Source organism: Pristiophorus japonicus, chromosome 3, assembly GCF_044704955.1.
Source record: "Pristiophorus japonicus isolate sPriJap1 chromosome 3, sPriJap1.hap1, whole genome shotgun sequence".
In the NCBI taxonomy this organism is placed as follows: Eukaryota; Metazoa; Chordata; class Chondrichthyes; family Pristiophoridae; genus Pristiophorus; species Pristiophorus japonicus.
Window position 1 is genome coordinate 234,065,627 of NC_091979.1, and position 23,719 is coordinate 234,089,345.

The 23,719-nt window shown below is 49.5% G+C and overlaps 1 protein-coding gene across 1 annotated transcript in view; it reads left to right on the plus strand.

The window, feature by feature from the left end:
- The window catches only part of LOC139255456 (A-type potassium channel modulatory protein KCNIP2), a 137,410-nt gene that overhangs the window by 37,469 nt on the left and 76,222 nt on the right, over window positions 1–23,719 (plus strand). The window contains exons 3-7 of the mRNA XM_070873936.1: window positions 5,399–5,523; window positions 6,248–6,317; window positions 15,387–15,457; window positions 16,486–16,593; window positions 17,613–17,717. Coding sequence (XP_070730037.1) covers window positions 5,399–5,523; window positions 6,248–6,317; window positions 15,387–15,457; window positions 16,486–16,593; window positions 17,613–17,717 — 479 coding nt within the window. The remainder of the gene's footprint in view (window positions 1–5,398; window positions 5,524–6,247; window positions 6,318–15,386; window positions 15,458–16,485; window positions 16,594–17,612; window positions 17,718–23,719) is intronic.

Sequence of the window (23,719 nt, forward strand, 5' to 3'; positions counted from 1 at the left end):
GAGGGACTTCAATTATATGGAGAGAATGGAGAAGCTGGGGTTGTTCTCCCTAGAGTAGAGAAGACTTCAGGGGAGATTTAATCGAGGTGTTCAAGATAGAGTAAATTAAGAGAAGCTGTTTCGACTGGTTGATAATGAGAGGACACAGATTTAAGGTGACAGGCAAAAGAACAAGAGGGGAAGATGAGGAGAATGTTATTCCACAGCGAGTTGTTGTGATCTGGAACGCGCTGTCTGAAAGGACGGTGGGAGCAGATTCAGTAATGACTTTCGAAAAGGAATTGGATATATAATAAACTCATTCACAGACACATAGAGAAGATGTTTCCACTTGTGGGGGAGACCAGAACTAGAGGCCATAAATATAAGATAGTCACTAATAAATCCAATAGAGAATTCAGGAAAAACTTCTTTGCCCAGAGAGTGGTGAGAATATGGAACTCGCTGCCACAGGGAGTGGTTGAGGCAAATAGCAGAGATGCATTTAAGTGGAAGCTGGATAAACAAATGAAGGAGAAAGGAATAGAGAGATATGTTGATAGGGTGAGATGAAGAGGGGTGGGAGGAGGCTGGTGTGGAGCATAAACACGGCACGGACCTGTTGGGCTGAATGGCCTGTTTCTGTGCTGTAAATACTCTGTAGTGCCTTCCTTCGTTCATTCATTCCTTCCTTCCTTCCTTCATTCCTTCCTTCCTTCATAAGAACATAAGAAATAGGAGCAGGAGAGAGCTATACAGCCCCTCGACCCTGCTCCGCCATTCAATAAGATCATGGCTGATCTGATCATGGACTCAGCTCCACTTCCCTGCTCGCTCCCCATAACCCCTTATTCCCTTATTGTTTAAGAAACTGTCTATTTCTGTCTTAAATTTATTCAATGTCCCAGCTTCCACAGCTCTCTGAAGCAGTGAATTCCACAGATTGACAACCCTCTGAGAGAAGAAATTTCTACTATCTCAGTTTTAAATGGGCGGGCCCTTATTCTAAGATCATGCCCTCTAGTTCTAGTCTCCCCCATCAGTGGAAACATCCTCTCTGTATCCATCTTGTCAAGCCCCCTCATAATCTTATACGTTTCAATAACATCACCTCTCATTCTTCTGAATTCCAATGAGTAGAGGCCCAACCTACTCAACCTTTCCTCATAAGTCAACCCCCTCATCTCTGGAATCAACCTAGTGAAACTTCTCTGAACTGCCTCCAAAGCAAGTATATCCTTTCGTAAATATGGAAACCAAAACTGCACGCAGTATTCCAGGTGTGGCCTCACCAATACCTTATTCCATTGGCCTTCCTAATCACTTGCTGTACCTGCATACTATCCTTTTGTGTTTCATGCACAAGTACCCCCAGGTCCCGCTGTACTGCGGCACTTTGCAATCTTTCTCCATTTAAATAATAACTTGCTCTTTGATTTTTTTTCTGCCAAAGTGCATGACCTCACACTTTCCAACATTATACTCCATCTGCCAAATTTTTGCCCACTCACTTAGCCTGTCTATGTCCTTTTGCAGATTTTGTGTGTCCTCCTCACACATTGCTTTTCCTCTCACCTTTGTATCGTCGGCAATCCTTCCTTCCTTCCTGTTATGTATGTATACTTTATGTATTAGCTATGTAAACAGGCATGATGTACCGCCAGAGGGCACTACTGTTGGAGGGCCCAGGGGTTACCTGCCCAGGTGTGCAGGGCCATATAAAAGGCTGCCCACCATGCTGCGGCCTCACTCTGGAGTTGAAATAAATGGGCTAAGGCCACAATCAGTTTAAGCACAGTACAGAGCCTTGTGGAGTCTTTATATATGTATTAAAGACATAACAATTGGCGACGAGCAACAGATTAAGAACTTTCACGCAATCATGGCTGCTGTTGGTACCTTAGAGAAGTTTGCAGAGGGTGAAGATTGGGAAGCCTTTATCGAGCGGCTAGACCAGTACTTCGTGGCCAACAATCTGGACAACGAGAAGCTGGAGGGAAAGAGCAGGGCAATTCTCTTGACCAGCTGCAGGTCCATGGTCTATGGCCTCATCAGGGATCTGCTTGCACCAGTGAAACCAACGGAGAAATCATATGCAGAGCTGCACACGCTGATTCGGGAACATCTCAAACCAAAGGAGAGCATCCTAACGGCCAAGTATACACACCGCCGCCTGGAGGGCCAGGATGTAGCGAAGTATGTCGCCAACCTAAGAAGACTTGCAGGACCGTGCGAATTTGCCGAGTTCCTGAACGATGCGTTGCGGGACTTTTTTGTGATTGGTATAGGCCACGAGACTACCCTTCGCAAGCTACTGGCTGCCGAAACCATTGTTGACCTGAAGAGGGCCATCACCATAGGCCATGTCCTCAAGTTGCGATACCAAACAGGTGATCTATTCCCGGAATCAAAGCTTACCGGAGAGTACCGTGCATAAAATAATGCCGTTTGCAGGCAGAACTGTTGAGCAAACGAGGACTGTACATGGCAGAACTTACATGCCTGCTGTTGCTAGGCCAAGCATGACTCAGAGTCCACCAAGAGGTGTAAATGCGAATCCATTAACACAATGCTGGTGTTGCAGAGATAATCATAGGGGCCATCAATGTTGATTTAAAGGCTGTGAGTGCAAAAGCTGCAGAACAATGAGCCACCTCCAGTGAATATGCAAACGTACTGCGACTCACCATGTGGCAGAGGAGTCGGCAGAAGATTTTCAATCCTGTGAGGACTACGGAGAATTAGCGAGAGAGGCAACTCAGCTCGAGGAAGCAGTGTATAAGATATACACCTTCACTACAGAAAGTCCTCCCAGGTTGATGAAAGTCAAGTTAAATGGCATTCCAATCTCCATGGGGTTGGACATGGGGGTGAGTCAGTCAATTATGGGCCAGAAGGCATTCAAGAGGCTGTGGGGCGATAGAGCACAACGACCCAAACCGATCCCGATTCAGGCAAAGCTGCGCACCCACACTAAGGAATTGGTAGTGCGGACATAAGAGTATCCCATGAGGGAGCGGTGCACGAATTACTACTGTGGTTTGTTTCAGGTGATGGGCCAACGCTGCTTGGTAAAAGGTGGATGGGGAAGATTCGATGGAACTGGGAAGACTTCTATGTACCTTCTCCGGTGAACGACATCTCCTGTGCTCAAAGACTGAGCAAGCCCCCACCTTCAGCTGAACCAGACATCGAAGTGTAGATCCATTTGCAGATCCCCGAGGCACAGGCTGTTCATCACGACCACAAGGAGATAAAGATCAACCGAGCAGCGGTACAGGCGCGGTACCCACCACCCAAAGCCAACGACCTCTTCGTGACAATGGAAGAGGCTCCAGGTCGACCAAGCAGGTTGGGACTCTGGCCAAAACTATCTGAATGCGCCTTCCTGCGCTAGAGGCAGAATCCCTGGGGAGGAAGATCGCGGCAGTCGGCATCACGGACACGGACGAGAGTGCGTCCAGACCACGGGACAAGAGTGCGTCCAGACCACGGGACAAGATTACGTCCAGATCACGGGACGAAAGTGCATCCAAACCACGGGACGAGAGTGCGTCCAGACCACGGGACGAGAGTGCGTCCAGATCACGGGACAAGAGTACGTCCAGATCACAGGACGAAAGTGCATCCAGACCACGGGATGTTGCCACAGCGAAACAGAGGCATGTGTTTCCCAGCAAGGAAGACGACTGGGCTTGGGGCAAAGATAAAGGGGCGGCCGCTGAGAAGGCCAGGAACCCACCACGTTCCAATAAGTTGTTTGCACTATGTAACCCATGTGATTGCCCTTTCGCGGCAAATGATGTATTATCATATGGTGTCGGGGGTACCTTACAGCAAGCCAAAGTAGCAGGTGAACCCTAACCAGTTGTATATGTATCTAACAAAGTATTTGTAGCAAGTGATGTGTTATCACACAGGATCAGGCATGTTGTACAGCAAGCCAAAGTAGCGGGCCAACCCCAACCGGTTGTACATGTATCCAATAAGTTAACCAAGGCAGTAGCCTGCGTTCAGAGGACAAAAGAGATGTACCAAAGAGTGTCCCAATATTTGCTCGAGTCAGACAAGCTGCCAATCTCACAGTTTTCGGAGAGCAGAGTCACCATTATCAATGCTTTATTTCGAATATGTCTAACACCGTCTGTGCACTGTAACATGATCTGCCACGGGCCAGGCACGGAGAACGGTGCTGATGCCCTCAGTTGGGTACCGTTGCCCACCACCGGGGTGGAAACGGAGCAGCTTGCACACCTGCTCATTGTTATGTAAGTGCTAGAAAGCGAGGGGTCAACCGTAACGGCTCCCCAGTTTAGGACCTAGACCAGCCAGGATCCCACGTTACCGCCTACTAACGGCGAACCGCTGTTGCAGCTTATCCGTCGCAAAGACAAAAGGCAGGTAGGCTACACACAGTCGGTGGTCCATGGCCCAGGGGGACCACGCGGCCTCCTGCCACCACTCAAAGTCTCAAGGCCATATCGGCCATCCTTGGCTTGCCAGACCTTAGGGTCAGCGACAATAGTCCGGAATGGGCAGCCCAAATGATAAAGCCAAGCACCACACGTGTCACAATAGACTCCCCACAGACCCGGCTATCCCGGGTGCTACGCAGTTACTGGACAGAATCACTCAGAACCGGGCCTTCCGTATGCTACCAGCAGAGAATGCACCATGATCGCACGGCTCCTCCATGCAACATCAGAATAAATGATGTAGACCATGATCATGACCCCAGATGGGCTGCTAGCACTGTATTAGCCAAAGAGGGAAATGGAGTATTTGTGATGAAAATGGAGTGTTTGTTGTGAAATCATGTAATAGGCAAACGCAGAAAGCATTTGGACCAGACCAAACTGCAAACACCAATAACCAGGAACTGCTGTGAGAGGACCTTGTCTCCAGCGACCCATCAGCACACACCAAATCTGCAAAGGACCTCGTGACCAAATACAAGGATCACCCCACCATTCCCAACATCCAATCAGAAAGTTACTCGCATCAAAGACTTTGGGAGGGAATGATGTTATGTATGTATACTTTATGTATTAGCTATGTAAACAGGCATGATGTACCACCAGAGGACGCTACTGTTGGAGGCCCCAGGGATTACCTGCCCAGGTGTGCAGGATCGTATAAAAGGGTGCCCTCCATGCTGTGGCCTCACTCTGGAGTTGAAATAAATGGGCTAAGGCCACAACCAGTTTAAGCTCAGTACAGAGCCTTGTGGAGTCTTTATATATGTATTAAAGACATAACACTTCTTTCCTTCCTTCCTTCCTTCCTTTCATTCATCCCTTCATTCCTTCCTTCTTTCATTCATTTCACATATATTTTACCAGCTGACTGGCTGAATAGGAGACTCTTTGCTTTCATCTCTAACTCTGCCTCTTCATCTCTCCTTCTTTGTCCATCACAGACAGCATTGAGGATGATTTTGAGCCCTCCACAGTGTGTCACCGACCCGAAGGCCTGGAACAGCTTCAGGGGCAAACCAAGTTCACCAAGAAGGAACTCCAGGTCCTCTACCGAGGTTTCAAAACTGTGAGTCATCAGCTGGATTATAGTGAGGTGACCAATCTACTAGCTCTTAACTGAGGTGGGACATCCACTAACTTCTAACTGTAACACCCTCTGAGTCAGGAGGTTGTGGGTTCAAATCCCACTCCAGGAACTTGAGCACATAAATCCAGCCTGACACTCCCAGTGCAGTGCTGAGGGAGCGCTGCAATGTCGGAGGTGCCGTCTTTCGGATGAGACGTGAAACCGAGGCCCCGTCTGCTCTCTCAGGTGGACGTAAAAGGTCCCATGGCCAGTATTTCATAAAAGAACAGAGGGAGTTCTCCCCGGTGTCCTGGGGCCAATATTTATCCCTCAATCAACATCACTAAAAGAGCCAATCTGGTCATTATCACAATGCTGTTTGTGGGAGCTTGTTGTGTGCAAATTGGCTGCCGCGTTTCCCACATTACAACAGTGACTAGACTCCAGAAAGTACTTCATTGGCTGTAAAGCGCTTTGGGACGTCGTGAGGTTGTGAAAAGCGCTATATAAATGCAAGTCCATCTTTCTAATTTGTTTCTGAACTAATTCTTGATGTCCATTTCCACCTCCCCCCCACCCCGCCACCCCCCACCTCAGGGCTACGTTAAAGGAGCCGATTAAGTCCAGGTTGTTGTTATTTTGAAAGGATGCGTGTTTGACCAACCCTCTGTGCAGATTGCGATCAGAATTTGATATTTCCTACTTTCTCTCTCCTTGCCACCAGGAATGTCCGAGTGGTGTTGTTAACGAGGAGACATTTAAACAAATTTACTCACAGTTCTTTCCGCAAGGAGGTGAGTGTAAACCGTGCCAGGGCCAATAACCCAGAGACCAGGGGTTCAAACCCCACCGGGACACTTTCACAATTTGAATTCAGTTTTAAAATACGATGGAGGAGAAATTGATTCTCGCCCCATTTGGGGGGGCGGGGTGGGGGGGTGGTAAAGTTGGAGAGGCGGGGATACGGAGGATACTTAGCGACAGGCGTTAACGTTTCCCCACTCTCAAATAATCAGCTTTAGCTCGAAATTAAGCGCTGCACTTCCTTCTTGGAGGTCCTCCCCTGGGAGGACAGACGCACCAAAGTTGCTGTCCTCGCCGAGGCCAACATCCCCAGCATCGAAGCACTGACCACACTTGATCAGCTCCGCAAGCCACATTGTTCGCATGCCAGACACGAGACTCCCAAAGCAAGCGCTCGACTCGGAACTCCTTCACGGCAAACGAGCCCCAGGTGGGCAGAGGAAACATTTCAAGGACACCCTCAAAGCCTCCTTGATAAAGTGCAACATCCCCACTGACACCTGGGAGTCCCTGGCCAAAGACCGCCCTAAGTGGAGGAAGTGCATCCGGGAGGGCGCTGAGCACCTCGAGTCTCATCGGCGAGAGCATGCAGAAATCAAGCGAAGGCAGCGGAAAGAGCATGCGGCAAATTTGTCCCACCCACCCCTTCCCTCAACAACTATCTGTCCCACCTGTGACAGGGATTGTGGCTCTCGTATTGGACTGTTCAGCCACCTAAGGACTCATTCTAAGAGTGGAAGCAAATCTTCCTCGATTCCAAGGGACTGCCTATGATGGTGAAAGGGAAAAGCCATCGCTGTAGGCTCGGCAAGTTAAACATCACCGACCTGGAGCACCAAGGGAGCGGTGATCCCGCGCGATGTGCCGCGACTGAACCATCGCAGGCTGGGCGAGAACTGGCGGGAAAAAACCGAAGGAAAGGCCAGCAGCTAAGGTAAGTTTTTCTTTTGCTGACGGCGGTCACCTCGCCTTTAACAGTCGTTCCCGGTAATACCCGGTCGGCCAATACGCGCCCGTCCCCTGCAGCTGTCGGTGTTTTCACCCGGCGCAGCTCCCGGGGGCGGAAGTGAATTTCGGGGTCCGGGGCGCTATCGGGGCGATGCGCGCGGCAATACAGTTCTACAGGGTTTAGGTGAGGCCACACCTGGAATACTGCGTGCAGTTTTGGTTTCCATATTTACGAAAGGATATACTTTCAGAGAAGGTTCACTAGGTTGATTCTGGAGATGAGGGGGTTGACTTATGAGGAAAGGTTGAGTAGGTTAGGCTTCTACTCATTGGAGTTCAGAAGAATGAGAGGTGATCTTATCGAAACGTATAAGATTATGAGGGGGCTTGACAAGGTGGATGCAGAGAGGATGTTTCCACTGATGGGGAGACTAGAACTAGAGGGCATGATCTTAGAATAAGGGGCCGCCCATTTAAAACAGAGATGAGGAGAAATTTCTTCTCTCAGAGGATTGTAAATCAGTGGAATTCGCTGTCTCAGAGAGCTGTGGAAGCTGGGTCATTGAATAAGATAGAGATAGACAGTTTCTTAACTGATAAGGGAATAAGGGGTATGGGGAACAGGCGGGGAAGTGGAGCTGAGTCCATGATCGGACCAGCCATGATCGTATTGAATGGCGGAGCAGGCTCAAGGGGCCGTATGGCCTACTCCTGCTCCTACTTCTTATGCTCTTATGATGTCATGGTCTCTGGCGCAGGACATCGCGGCGCTGCGGCTAAACCCCCGCCCAATATGACGGTAATCGAGGTCCGTGCCACGCCCAGTTGCCAACGCATTCGCACCTCGTTAATGCCCCCTGGGGGAGCTGACAGGAGCCGCAGCAATACACCCAATCTCCAGACAAAGGGAAATGAAGAGCTGGGATCAGTAAAAGTAAGCATGGAGCAATGGGACTGCCTTAAAAATCCAACTGGATACACTGATGTTCCTTTAGGGAAGGACACCTGCCGTCCTTACCCGGGTCTGGGCCAATAGGTGACTCCAGTCCCCCCCACACCAACCTGGTTACTCTCGGTGGAGACCTAGCAAGACACTTGGGTTGTAGCGAACCAGGACAACCCGGGATGGGCAATAAATGCCGGCCTTGCCAGTGCTGCCCACATTCACAGAATGAATAAAAACCGTCGGGCAGTGCTTCAGAGGCAGGGAAATGACCCGAACCCAGACATACAGGAGGTGTGGGGTCAGTACAGACGGGACGAAGGTCAGCCATATCCCTCCTGCCTGGCCGATTCTCCTCTCTCGTTGGAGGACGAGGAGCAGTCTGAGATTTAGTGAATCACTCATCAACTGGAGGCTGTCAGACTTTCAGAGATGTGGCCTGAGGGGCTGTGACTAATGTGCAGTGAAATCATCAGCAAATCATTGAAAACTATTTTTTATTTGTTCTTGGGACGTGGGCATCGCTGGCAAGACTGGCATTTATTGCCCATCCCTAATCGCCCCTTCAGAAGGTGGTGGTGAGCCGCCTTCTTGAACCGCTGCAGTCTGTATGGTGAAGGTGCTCCCACAGTGCTGTTAGGGAGGGAGTTCCAGGATTTTGACCCAGCGACGATGAAGGAACAGCCAATATATTCCCTATTCAGGATGGTGTGTGACTTGGAGGGCTAACTTGCAGGTAATGGTGCTCCCATGCGCTTGCTGCCCTTGTCCTTCTGCTGTTGAAGAAGACTTGGCGAGTTGCTGCATTAAATTTTGTAGATGGTACACACAATTTAAGGGGGTGTAGGGGGAGCCAATCAAGTGAGCTACTTTGTCCTGGACGGTGTCAAGCTTTTTGAATGTTGTTGGAGGGAGCTTTACTCTGCACCAATATTTATCCCTCAAACAACATCAATAAAAAAATCAGAATATCTGGTCATTATCACATTGCTGTTTGTGGGACTTGCTGTTTGCAAATTTGGAGTGTTTGATGGGACAGTGTAGAGGGAGGTTTATTCTGTATCTAACCCATGCTGTACCTGCCCTGGGAATTTTTGATGGGAAGTGTAGAGGGAGCTTTACTCTGTATCTAACCCGTGCTGTACCGGCCCTGGGAGTGTTTGATGGGACAATGTAGAGGGAGCTTTACTCTGTATCTAACCCGTGCTGTACCTTCCCTGGGAGTGTTTCATGGGACAGTGTAGAGGGAGCTTTACTCTTTATCTAACCCGTGCTGTACCTGCCCTGGGAGTGTTTGATGGGACAGTGTAGAGGGAGCTTTACTCTGTACCTAACCCATGCTGTACTTGCCCTGGGAGTTGTCATGTATCCTACATGGCTACTGTTGGTACTAACACAAGGTATGCCACCAGAGGGCACAGCAGTGGGAGACTTGTAGGTTACCTGTACAGGTGTGCCTGGCCAAGCATAAAAAGCAGGCCACCAGGTGTGAGCCTCACTCTGGAGTTAACAAATAAAGGACTAAGTTCATTACAGTTCAAGTACAACACATTGTCTCGTGGAGTCATTATTAGAGCATTCAAGGACACAACAATTGGCGACGAGATTACGAACTTTCACTCGAAAATAGCTCCCCTTGATACGTTGCAGCAGTTCGCCGATGGTGATGATTGGGATGCCTTTGTGGAGAGGCTTGACCATTTCTTCACAGCAAACCATCTGGCAGGAGACGACCCGGCCACACTGGCTGATAAGCGCAGAGCTATCTTGCTAACCAGTTGTAGGCCCACCATCTATGGCCTCGTCAGGGACTTGCTGGCACCAGTGAAGACAACGACCAAGACATACGAGGAGCTCGTAACCCTGATCCATGAGCAACTCAAGCCCAAGGAGAGCTTCCTCACAGCCAGACACCGGTTCTACACCCACCGACGACCCGAAGACCAGGAAATTGATAAATACGCCGCAGACCTCAGGAGGCTGGCGACACCGTGTGAGTTCTGCAACCACCTCTACGAAGCGCTGCGGGACATTTTTGTCATTGGAATTGGCCATGAGGTCCTTCTTCATAAGCGGATACCGCAGTCACAATGCAGAAGACCATCTCCGTGAGCCAGGCATTCATGACCTCGACCTGCGGCTCTAGGCAGATGACTCAGCCTCTGAACTCAAACCCGGCAGGTACTGTGCACCGAGTGGTGCCTTTTAGAGGCTGGAGTGGCGCCTTTTCGAGTAAAACGCGAACCCTATAGGGAAGAGAGAACAGGCCCCCGAGTCCCTTAACTCAGAGTCCGCCGAGGAGGCTAATCGAGTAGCTCCATGCTGGCATTGTGGAGGGGATCACAGGGCTCACCAGTGCAGCTTTAAAGACTATGTATGCAAGGGCTGCAGCACAAAGGTGTAAGAGAAATATGACTCACTGTGTCGATGAAGAGTCTGCAGATGGCCATGAATCCAGCACGGATTATGAAACGATAGGCAGAGAGGCAGCTCAGCCCCACGATGAGGTATATGGCATGTTTACCTGCACCACCGAGTGTTCCCCGTTGAGGATGGAAGTCGAGTTAGATGGCGTTCCAGTCTTCATGGAAGTGGACATGAGGGCGAGCCACTCAGTAATGAACCAAGGAGCCTTTGAGAGATTATGGGACAATCAAGCTGAACGACCGAAGTTGGTCCTGGTTCAGGCAAAGCTGCGCACCTACACCGATAAACTTATCCCAGTCGTTGGTAGCGCGAATGTAAAGGTACTCCATGATGGCGCGTTGCACAAGTCACCTCTGTGGATTGTTGCAGGTGATGGACCAATGCTGCTCGGCAGAAGGTGGATGGAGAAGATCGATTGGAAGTGGGAAAACTTCACCCCTCCAGCGATCGACGTCCTCCGCGCTCAGAGCCCTCACTTGAGGGTGGACCTGGCACCAGAGAGCAGACCAGCACAACACCCGAGGCACAGACCGCTCAGCACGACTGCGTGGAGATGATCTAGCTGGGACGACCCGAATGCACCTTCCAAGTTCCAGTGGCAGGACTCCGGAGAAAGAAAATCGGATCCAAAGGCGACTTCCCAGCTTCGGTGGCAGAACCCGGGGAGAAGAGGATCACCACAGTCGACATCGTGGATGGAGGAAAGATGGCGCCCAAACCACGAGGTGAGGCGCAGAAGAGAAAGATGGCGGTGGCCAGACCACAAGGTGCAGCGCTGTTGGAGCAACACATGGCACCAAACGGAGAAGAGAATTGGGGTAAAGAAAGCAAGGCTCTCTTAAAGGAGGCCTGCAACCCACCACAATTAAAGGGACAGTTCTACACACTCAAGCAATGTAATAGTAACTGTAAGTTAGAGACAAAATGTATAACTGATGATCAGAGTTGTGTACATGCAACCAGCGAGGAAAAGTCACGCAACCGCGATCGGAGCTACAGAGTATCCACAACAAGTAATGGAAAGTTGTGCGATGTAAGATTTCAACTGCATAGAAACATAGAAACATAGAAACATAGAAAATAGGTGCAGGAGCAGGCCATTCAGCCCTTCTAGCCTGCACCGCCATTCAATGAGTTCATGGCTGAACATGAAACTTCAGTACCCCCTTCCTGCTTTCACGCCATACCCCTTGATCCCCCGAGTAGTAAGGACTTCATCTAACTCCCTTTTGAATATATTTAGTGAATTGGCCTCAACTACTTTCTGTGGTAGAGAATTCCACAGGTTCACCACTCTCTGGGTGAAGAAGTTTCTCCTTATCTCGGTCCTAAATAGCTTACCCCTTATCCTTAGACTGTGACCCCTGGTTCTGGACTTCCCCAACATTGGGAACATTCTTCCTGCATCCAACCTGTCCAAACCCGTCAGAATTTTAAACGTTTCTATGAGGTCCCCTCTCACTCTTCTGAACTCCAGTGAATACAAGCCCAGTTGATCCAGTCTTTCTTGATAGGTCAGTCCCACCATCCCGGGAATCAGTCTGGTGAATCTTCGCTGCACTCCCTCAATAGCAAGAATGTCCTTCCTCAAGTTAGGAGACCAAAACTGTACACAATACTCCAGGTGTGGCCTCACCAAGGCCCTGTACAACTGTAGCAACACCTCCCTGCCCCTGTACTCAAATCCCCTCGCTATGAAGGCCAACATGCCATTTGCTTTCTTAACCGCCTGCTGTACCTGCATGCCAACCTTCAATGACTGATGTACCATGACACCTAGGTCTCGTTGCACCTTCCCTTTTCCTAATCTGTCACCATTCAGATAATAGTCTGTCTTTCTGTTTTTACCACCAAAGTGGATAACCTCACATTTATCCACATTATACTTCATCTGCCACGCATTTGCCCACTCACCTAACCTATCCAAGTCACTCTGCAGCCTCATAGCATCCTCCTCGCAGCTCACACTGCTACCCAACTTAGTGTCATCCGCAAATTTGGAGATACTACATTTAATCCCCGCGTCTAAATCATTAATGTACAATGTAAACAGCTGGGGCCCCAGCACAGAACCCTGCGGTACCCCACTAGTCACTGCCTGCCATTCCGAAAAGTACCCATTTACTCCTACTCTTTGCTTCCTGTCTGTCAACCAGTTCTCAATCCACGTCAGCACACTACCCCCAATCCCATGTGCTTTAACTGTGCACATTAATCTCCTGTGTGGGACCTTGTCGAAAGCCTTCTGAAAGTCCAAATATACCACATCAACTGGTACTCCTTTGTCCACTTTATTGGAAACATCCTCAAAAAATTCCAGAAGATTTGTCAAGCATGATCTCCCTTTCACAAATCCATGCTGACTTGGACCTATCATGTCACCATTTTCCAAATGCGCTGCTATGACATCCTTAATAATTGTGGGCAGACACCCATCGGGAGCACACAGGTCCAGCGAGCTACCCAATGCTGTAGCCTGCATCCCTGGGACCAGAGTTATGCACCATGGAGTGTGGCCACAAGCAGCCAACTCACACGAGCTGCAGAGCAAGCAATCTCAGGAGGGCAATGCCACCGGTATCGATACCCTGCACCTGATCAGCTCCACCTCTCAGGCACCTAATGGCACCAACCGACACGAGCCTGAAAGAGTCAACTGTGCTAAGGCGCAGCCCCCAGACCCCATCGCCACTAAGGCCATACCCAGAAACGAAGGGTCACCCGCTACAGTCCCCGCAAAGGGGACTGGGACCAGCCAGTTTCCAAACCAAACAATGCCCAGGCTAGCGAGTCAGCAGTTCCCTGTGCACTGCTAGGCAACGGTTCCCCGGGGAGCAGCAGCGACCCAGGGCGCAAAGAAAGAACAGGGAGGTCACAGACATCTTGAACCTGCCCGCGCTAGGAACCACGGCAACAGGCCCAAGAGCAGGCAACTTGAGCCAACCGGGTTCCCACTGCTGGCACTGGGCACCGCGCCGCTACCGGACTGCAAGGACACCATCCAGCATAGAAACATAGAAAATAGGTGCAGGAGTAGGCCATTCAGCCCTTCAAGTCTACATCATCATTCAATAAGGTCATGGCTGATCATTCACCTCAGTACCCCTTTCCTGCTTTCTCTCCATACCCCTTGATCCCTTTAGCCATCAGGGCCATATCTAACTCCCTCTTGAATATATCTAACGAACTGGTATCAACGACTTTCTGTGGTAGAGAATTCCACAGGTTAACAACTCTCTGAGTGAAGAAGTTTCTTCTCATCTCAGTCCTAAATGGCTTACCCCTTATCCTTAGACTGTAATCCCTGGTTCTGGACTTCCCCAAAATCGGGAACATTCTTCCTGCATCTAACTTGTTCAGTCTCATCTGAATTTTATATGTTTCTATGAGATCCCCTCTCATTCTTCTAAACTCCAGTGAATAGAGACCCAGTCGATCCAGTCCCTCCTCATATGTCAGTCCCGCCATCCGGGGAATCAGTCTGGTGAACCTTCGCTATACTCCCTCAATGGCAAGAACGTCCTTCCTCAGATTAGGCGACCAAAACGGAACACAATATTCCAGGTGAGGCCTCACCAAGGCCCTGTACAACTGCATTAAGACCTCCCTGCTCCTAGGCTCAAATCCCCTAGATATGAAGGCCAACATGCCATTTGCCTTCCTCACCGCCTGCTGTACCTGCATGGCAACTTTCAATGACTGATGTACCATGACACCCAGGTCTCGTTGCATCTCCCCTTTTCCTAATCTGCCGCCATTCAGATAATATTCAGCAGTTCTGGAACTAATTTATCCTTACGCACTGGTTACCACATCGATAATGTATCTCACCAGTCTAGCATACTTGTCTCACAACGGAACTACAAATGTAATTCAAACTTGTTTTCTGAACTTGAATATATATGAATGCAATGAGCCTCCGGCATAATTTATATGTGGTGGGGGAAGAATGGAGTGGTCAGGGACATACACAAACAGCAACCACCAGCACTCTACTGCACCAACCACTCACCCAAGATTGAAACGACCTGCCAAGGGTCAACCAGATAGAGCCCAGATAGAGCTAAGCCCAGAGCACAATCAATGCAGAGGCTATTTGCACTAAAGGCTTAGGGGACAGTGATGTCATGTATCCTACATGACTACTATTGGTACTATCACAAGGTGTGCCACCAGAGGGCACAGCAGTGGGAGACTTGCAGGTTACCTGTACAGGTGTGCCTGGCCTAGTATAAAAGGCAGGCCACCAGGTGTGATCCTCACTCTGGAGTTAACAAATAAAGGACCACGGTCACTACAGTTCAAGTAAAACACATTGCCTCGTGGAGTCATTATTAGAGCATCCAAGGACACAACAGGAATGTTTGATGGGACAGTGTAGAGGCAGCTTTACTCTGTATCTAACCCGTGCTGTACCTGCCCTGGGAGTGTTTGATGGGACAGTATAGAAGGAGCTTTACTCTGTATCTAACCCGTGCTGTACCTGCCCTGGGAGTGTTTGATGGGACAGTGTAGAGGGAGCTTTACTCTTTATCTAACTCGTGCTGTACCTGCCCTGGGAGTATTTGATGGGACAGTGTAGAGGGAGCTTTACTCTGTATCTAACCCCGTGCTGTACCTGCCCTGGGAGTGTTTGATAGGACAGTGCAGAGGGAGATGTGTTTCACCTTGTGCACTGAAGTGAATGAATGAACCGAGCCTCACTGTCTCCTGACTGAATCCTCTGTGTTTCCCATTGCAGACTCCAGTATGTACGCACACTTTCTATTCAACGCCTTCGACACAGACCACAATGGCTCCGTCAGTTTCGAGGTAAGTGAATTCTCCTGGGATGCAGGGGGAGAAGCTGGTGAGGAAATCTTCACCCAAATGAGCAATGACCCACCAAAACAGGGGGTGGGGGGGGGGGGAGGCGGTGGTGGGGTGGGGGGAGCGAGCGAGGGGGGTAGAAAATCTGTAACCCACTGCCCTAAAAGGCAATTGGTGCTGGGGGATGTAATGTAGGCACCTGTGAGTACGTGCACAGGTTTGTACAGCTGTTGCATTGTGAGTGGCTCAGCCAGTCACGAGATGTTCACAAGACTCAATAAAACCCCAGCCAGTTGGGTCTCGTCATCCACGATGAGGAAGGTGGTTGTGAGCCTAGTGGATGAACTAGTAATGTGTAGTGTGATTGTTAAACCTTTTGCAAATAAACCAGCTAGTTCTTAACAGCAACGTGTTGCTATAAATTCTTCAGCAAAGAACCCATGAAGCAAATACATAACAGGGGGCAATTGACATTTTCGAGACTGAGATGGATCGATTTTTGTTTGGCAACGGTATCAAACGATATGGAGCAAAGGCGGGTATATGGAGTTAGATTGCAGATCAGCCATGATCTCATTGAATGGCGGAGCAGGCCTTAGAGGCCGAATGGCTGACTCCTGCTCCTATTTCTTATGTTCTTATCAGGCGAGTACATGATGGGGCTTGGCAGTGATGGTCCCCATTGTGAAATAGTGGATGAAACTCATGTTTCCTGAATGAGATCAGGAAATTCTGCATTCTGGCCGCTGAGTTCCCAACCAATAGAATAATGGAATCGATAGTCACCACCGGCGCACCGTGGCTGCAGTGTGTACCATCTACAAGATGCACTGCAACAACTCGCCAAGGCTTCTTCGGCAGCACCTCCCAAACCTGTGACCTCCACCGCCTAGAAGGACAAGGGCAACATGCACATGGGAATACCATCCGGAGGTTCAAAGCCTGCTCCAGTTTGTAACTTTTAACGTCAGAGACTCTCACTGTTTCCTGGGCACCTCTTACTGGTTTTTGTCTTCTCTCCTTCTCCCCAGAACTTTGTGACAGGGTTATCTGTGATCCTCCGTGGGACTGTCAATGACAAACTCAACTGGGCGTTCAACCTGTACGATTTAAATAAAGACGGCTGCATAACCAGAGAGGTAAAACGATAAAGGAGGAGCACACATCATGGACGATAATTATTCCCTCTTATACACTAGATAGAGAGAGAAAGAAAGAGAGAGAGAGAAAGAAAGAGAGAAAGAAAGAAAGAGAGAAAGAAAGAGAGAAAGAAAGAAAGAAAGAAAGAAAGAAAGAAAGAAAGAAAGAAAGAAAGAGAGAGAGAGAGAGAGAAAGAAAGAGAGAGAGAGAGAGAGAAAGAAAGAAAGAAAGAAAGAAAGAAAGAAAGAAAGAAAGAAAGAAAGAAAGAAAGAAAGAAAGAAAGAAAGAAAGAAAAAAAAAAATCACCGAGTCCCGTTCACCCATCACCCCCTGTGCTCGCTGACCTACATTGGCTCCCGGGTTAAGCAACGCCTCAATTTTAAAACTTTCATCCTTGTTTACAAATCCCTCCATGGCCCTCGCCCCTCCCTATCTCTGTAATCTCCTCCAGCCCCACAACCCCCCGAGATCTCTGCGCTCCTCCAATTCTGCCCTCTTGAGCAACCCTGATTATAATCACTGTACCATCGGCGGCCGTGCCTTCAACTGCCTGGGCCCCAAGCTCTGGAAATCCCTCCCTAAACCTCTCCGCCTCTCTCCACTAAGATGCTCCTTAAAACCTACCTCTTTGACCAAGGTGTTGGTTATCTGACCCAATATCTCCTTATGAAGCTTGTTACCAAATTTCTTTTGATAATGCTCCTCTGGGGAGCTTCTCTATGTTTAAGGCGTGATAGAAATATAAGTTGTTGTTGTTGAATGCAAACGAAACATCAAAGGTGGGAATTCCCTCGGGGCTGGGGGAGGGGTATCTCGTTCGGCTGCACAAACTGTGGTTCCACCAAAGATACACTGACTGACCAGGGGAATGTTCCGAGGACATGCACCCCAATGTGCTGGGCCCCGATGGCCGGATGGTCCCCTGAACGCTGGTCATTTATTGATGGATTGGAGTTGATATGAAGGGAGATGGTGATTTCCTCCTGACTGTTTTCTTTATGTTCTGATATGTTTCCAGGAAATGTTGGATATCATGAAATCCATTTATGATATGATGGGAAAGTACACCTACCCTACAATGAGGGAGGAATCCCCACAGGAGCACGTTGAAACGTTCTTCCAGGTAAGCTATCAGCAAGTGATCAGGAAGGCAAATGGAATGTTGGCCTTTATTGCAAGGGGGATAGAGTATAAAAGCAGAGAAGTCCTGCTACAACCGTACAGGGTATTGGTGAGGCCACACCTGGAGTACTGTATGCAGTTTTGCTCTCCTTATTTAAGGAAGGATATACTTGCATTGGAGGCTGTTCAGAGAAGGTTCACTAGGCTGATTCCGGAGATGAAGGGGTTGACTTATGAGGGTAGGTTTGGCCTATACACATTGGAGTTCAGAAGAATGAGAGGTGAACTTATCGAAACATATAAAATAATGAGGGTGCTCGAACAAGGTGGATGCAGAGAGGATATTTCCACTCATAGGGGAAACTAAAACTAAGGGACATAGTCTCAGAATAAGCAGCCGCCCATTTAAAACTATGAGGTGGAATTTATTTTCTCAGAGCGTTGTAAATCTGTGGAATTGTCTGCCGCAGAAGGCTGTGGGGACTGGGTAATTGAATATAATTAAGGTGGAGATAGACAGTTTTTTGAGCGACACAGGAGTAAAGGGTTATGGTCAGTGGGCAGGTAAGTGGAGCTGTAAGTCCACAATCAGATCAGCCCTGATCATATTGAATGGCAGGGTGGGCTCGAGGGGTCAAATGGTCGACTTCTGCTCCTATTTCTTATGTCCTTATGACAAGCGGTAAACAATCAGTGTTTGATGGGACAGTGTAGAGGGAGCTTTACTCTGTATCTAAACCGCCCTGTACCTACCCTGGGAGTGTTTGATGGGACAGTGTAGAGGGAGCTTTACTCAGCATCTAACCCGTGCTGTATCTGCCCTGGGAGTGTTTGATGGGACAGTGTAGAGGGAGCTTTATTCTGTATCTAAACCGTGCTGCACATGCCCTGGGAGTGTCTCATGGGACAGTGTAGAGGGAGCTTTACACGGCATCAAACCCGTGCTGTACCTGCCTGGGAGTGTTTGATGGGACAGTGAAGAGGGAGTTTTACTCCGCATCTAACCCTGTGCTGCACCTGCCCTGGGACTGTTTGATCAGACAGTTTAGAGGGAGGTTCACTCTGTATCTAACCCGTGCTGTACAGGCCCTGGGAGTGTCTGATGGGACAGTGTAGATGGAGCTTTACGCTGTATCTAACCCTGTGCTGTACCTGCCCTCGGAGTGTTTGATGGTGCAGTGTAGAGGGAGCTTTACTCTGTATCTAACCCGTGCTGTACCTGCCCTGGGAGTGTTTGATGGGACAGTGTAGAGAGAGCTTTACTCTGTATCTAACCCGTGCTGTACCTGCCCTGGGAGTGTTTGATGGGACAGTGTAGAGGGAGCTTTACTCTGTATCTAAACCGTGCTGTACCTGCCCTGGGAGTGTTTGATGGGACAGTGTAGAGGGAGCTTTACTCTGTATCTAACCCGTGCTGTACCTGCCCTGGGAGTGTTTGATGGGACAGTGCAGAGGGAGCTTTACTCTGTATCTAACCCGTGCTGTACCTGCCCTGGGAGTGTTTGATGGGACAGTGTAGAGGGAGCTTTACTCTGTATCTAACCCGTGCTGTACCTGCCCTGGGAGTGTTTGATGGGACAGTGTAGAGGGAGCTTTATTCTGTATCTAAACTGTGCTGCACATGCCCTGGGAGTGTCTCATGTGACAGTGTAGAGGGAGCTTTACACGGCATCAAACCCATGCTGTACCTGCCTGGGAGTGTTTGATGGGACAGTGAAGAGGGAGTTTTACTCCACATCTAACCCTGTGCTGCACCTGCCCTGCAACTGTTTCATCAGACAGTTTAGAGGGAGCTTCACTCTGTATCTAACCCGTGCTGTACAGGTCCTGGGAATGTTTGATGGGACAGTGTAGAGGCAGCTTTACTCTGTATCTAACCCCGTGCTGTACCTGCCCTCGGAGTGTTTGATGGTGCAGTGTAGAGGGAGCTTTACTCTGTATCTAACCCGTGCTGTACCTGCCCTGGGAGTGTTTGATGGGACAGTGTAGAGGGAGTTTATTCTGTATCTAAACCGTGCTGCACATGCCCTGGGAGTGTTTGATGGGACAGTGAAGAGAGAGTTTTACTCCGCATCTAACCCGTGCTGTACCTGCCCTGGGACTGTTTGATCAGACAGTTTAGAGAGAGCTTCACTCTGTATCTAACCCGTGCTGTACCTGCCCTGGGAGTGTTTGATGGGACAGTGTAGATGGAGCGTTACGCTGTATCTAACCCCGTGCTGTACCTGCCCTGGAAGTGTTTGATGGCGCAGTGCAGATGGAGCTTTACTCTGTATCTAACCTGTGCTGTGACTGACCGTGATTGTTTGATGCGACAGTGTAGACGGAGCTTTACTCTGTAACTAACCCGTGCTATACCTGCCCTGGGAGTGTTTGATGGTGCAGTGTCGATGGAGCTTTACTCTGTATCTAACCCGTGCTGTACCAGCCCTGGGAGTGTTTGATGGGACAGTGTAGAGGGATCGCTACTCTATATCTAACCTGTCCTGTACCTGCCCTGAGAGTTTGATGGCACAGTGTAGAGGGAGCTTTACTCTTTATCTAACCCGTGCTGTACCTGCTCTGGGGGAGTTTGATGGGACAGTGTAGAGGGAGCTTTACTCTGTATCTAAACCGTGCTGTACCTGCCTTGGGATTGTTTGATGCGACAGTGTAGACAGGGCTTTAATCTGTATCTAACCTGTGCTGTACCTGCCCTGGGAGTGTTTGGTGGGACAGTGTAGAGGGAGCTTTACTCTGTATCTAACCTGTGCTGTACCTGCCCTGGGAGTGTTTGATGGGACAGTGTAGTGGGAGCTTTACTCTGTATACAACGCGTGTTGTACCTGCCTGGGATTGTTTGATGGGACAATGTAGAGGGAGTTTTACTCTGTATCTAACCCGTGCTGTACTTGCCCTGGAAGTGTTTGATGGCGCAGTGTAGATGGAGCTTTACTCTATATCTAACCTGTACTGTGACTGACCGTAATTGTTTGATGCGACAGTGTAGACGGAGCTTTAATCTGTAACTAACCCGTGCTATACCTGCCCTGTGAGTGCCTGATGGGGCATTGTAGAGGGAGCTTTACTCTGTATTTAACCCGTGCTATACCTGCCCTGGGAGTGTTTGATGGCGCAGTGTAGAGGGATCGCTACTCTATATCTAACCTGTCCTGTACCTGCCCTGAGAGTTTGATGGCACAGTGTAGAGGGAGCTTTACTCTGTATCTAAACCGTGCTGTACCTGCCCTGGGAGTGTTTGATGGGACAGTGTAGAGGGAGCTTTACTCTGTATCTAACCTGTGCTGTATCTGTCCTGGGAGTGTTTGATGGGACGGTGTAGAGGGAGCTTTACTCTGTATACAACACGTCCTGTACCTGCCTGGGATTGTTTGATGGGACAATGTAGAGGGAGCTTTACTCTGTATCTAACCCGTGCTATACTTGCCCTGGGAGTGTTTGATGTGGCAGCGTAGGGGGAGCTTTACTCTGTATTTAACCTGTGCTGTATCTGCCCGGGGAGGGTTTGATGGCACATTGTAGAGGGCGTTTTACTCTTTATCTAACCCGTGCTGTACCTGTTCTGGGAGTGTTTGATGGGACAGTGTAGAGGGAGTTTTACTGTGTATCTAACCCATGCTGTACCTGCCCTGGGATTGTTTGATAGGCAGTGTGCACGGAGGTTTACTCTGTATCTAACCTGTGCTGTACCTTCCCTCGGAGTGTTTGATGATGCAGTGTAGAGGGAGCTTTACTCTGTATCTAACCCATGCTTTACCTGTTAGTGATTGTTTGATGCGACAGTATAGACGCAGCTTTAATCTGTATCTAACCCATGCTATACCTGCCCTGAGAATGCCTGATGGTGCAGTGTAGAGAGAGCTTTACTCTGTATCTGACCCGTCCTGTACCTGCCCTGGAAATTTTTGATGGGAAAGTGTAGAGGGAGCTTTACTCTATGTAACCCGTGCTGTGCCAGCCCTGGGAGTGTTTGATGGGACATTGTACAGGGAGTGTCATGTATTCAACCAGCATTGTAACCCATGTATAAACTGACCAGTAATGGGGCCATCAACACCTGTTAATGGTGCACTCAAGGACAATAACAGGGGCAGTCAGGGACGATCGACTGGCAAGGGACCTTTTGTTTCAAACCGCAACTCATGCTGGAGGCGTGGAGGCATACATTCAGCCGGAGTTTGCAGAGATGAGCAAAATACCTGCAGAAATTGCAGAAATGGACACTGGGGGAAATTGCTGGAAGCTGAAGTTCAGCAAGTTCATGTGGAGCATGTATACAGTTCATACACCAGGACGCCACCGATAATGATGAAAGTGCTCCTCAATGGCATCCTAGTATCAATGGAGTTAGACACGGGTGCCAGCCAGTCCCTGATGGTTATCAAACAGTTCGAAAAGTTGTGGGCATCCAAGGCCAGGAGGCCATAATTATCGCCGATTGACGCACAGCTACGGACTTGCACAAAGCACATCATTCCGGTGCTAGGCAGTGCCACGGTAGTCGTGACCCACAAAGATTCGGAGAACAGGTTGCCACTCTGGATTGTCCCAGGGGACGGTCCCGCACTACTGGGGAGGAGTTGGCTTGCTGTCATGAACTGGAAATGGGGCGATGTCAATGCAATTTCCTCTGTGGAGCGAGTATCATGCTCACAGGTCCTGGACAAATTTGACTCATTATTTCAACCCAGCATTGGCACTTTCATGGGGGCCAAGTTAGTGATTCACATAAACCCGGACGCCAGACCAGTACACCACAAGGCCAGAGCGGTGCCGTACGTGATATGGGAAAAGATAGAAGGCGAATTGGACCGCCTGTTGAGGGAAGGCATCACCTCGCCAGTCGAATTCAGTGACTGGGCGAGCCCGATTGTGCCGGTGCTCAAGGCGGATGGGTCGGTCAGGATATGTGGCGATTACAAGGCCACCATCAATCGGGTGTCACTCCAAGACCAGTACCCGCTACCGAGAGCGGAGGACCTCTTTGCGACGCTATCTGGTGGCAAACTTTTTTCAAAATTGGACCTGACCTCAGCTTACATGACCCAGGAGCTGGTGAGTGAGTCGAAGAAGCTGACCACCATCACGACACACAAGGGGTTGTTTGAATACAACAGATGTCCGTTCGGGATTCGCTCGGCCGCCGCGATCTTCCAATGAAATATGGAAAGCCTCCTCAAGTCGATTCCAGGGACGGTGGTTTTTCAGGACGACATCCTCATTACGGGTTATGATACTGAAGAACACCTCCACAACCTGGAGGAGGTGCTACGCAGACTGGACTGGGTAGGTCTGCAACTGAAAAAGGCGAAGTGCATCTTCCTAGCTCCAGAGGTAGAATTCCTGGGGATGAGGGTAGCAGCAGACGGGATCAGCCCTACTGCATCCAAAACGGAAGTGATCCAGAGAGCACCCAGACCCCGTAACACGACGGAGCTGCGTTCGTTCCTGGGGCTCCTGAACTATTTTGGTAACTTTCTTCCTAAATTGAGCACGCTGCTAGAGCCGCTACACATGCTCCTATGCAAAGGTCGCGAATGGGTCTGGGGGGACAGCCAGGAAAGGGCTTTTAATAGAGCACGCAATTTGTTATGTTCCAACAATCTGTTAACGCTATATGACCCATGTAAGAAACTTGTGTTAACGTGCGATGCGTCGTCCTATGGTGGGGGTGTGTGTTGCAGCATGTCAATGCCAAGGGTCACTTACAGCCGGTAGCTTATGCCTCCAGGAGTCTGTCCCAGGCAGAAAGGGGCTACGGGATGGTAGAAAAGGAGGCGCTCGCATGTGTATATGCGGTAACGAAAATGCACCAGTACCTGTTTGGCAGGAAATTTGAGCTGGAGACAGATCACAAACCCCTAACGTCCCTTTTGGCCGACAACAAGGCCATAAATGCAAACGCATCGGCCCGCATACAGAGGTGGGCACTCACGTTAGCTGCCTATGACTACACAATTCGGCATAGACCGGGCACCGAAAACTGCGCCGATGCACTCAGCA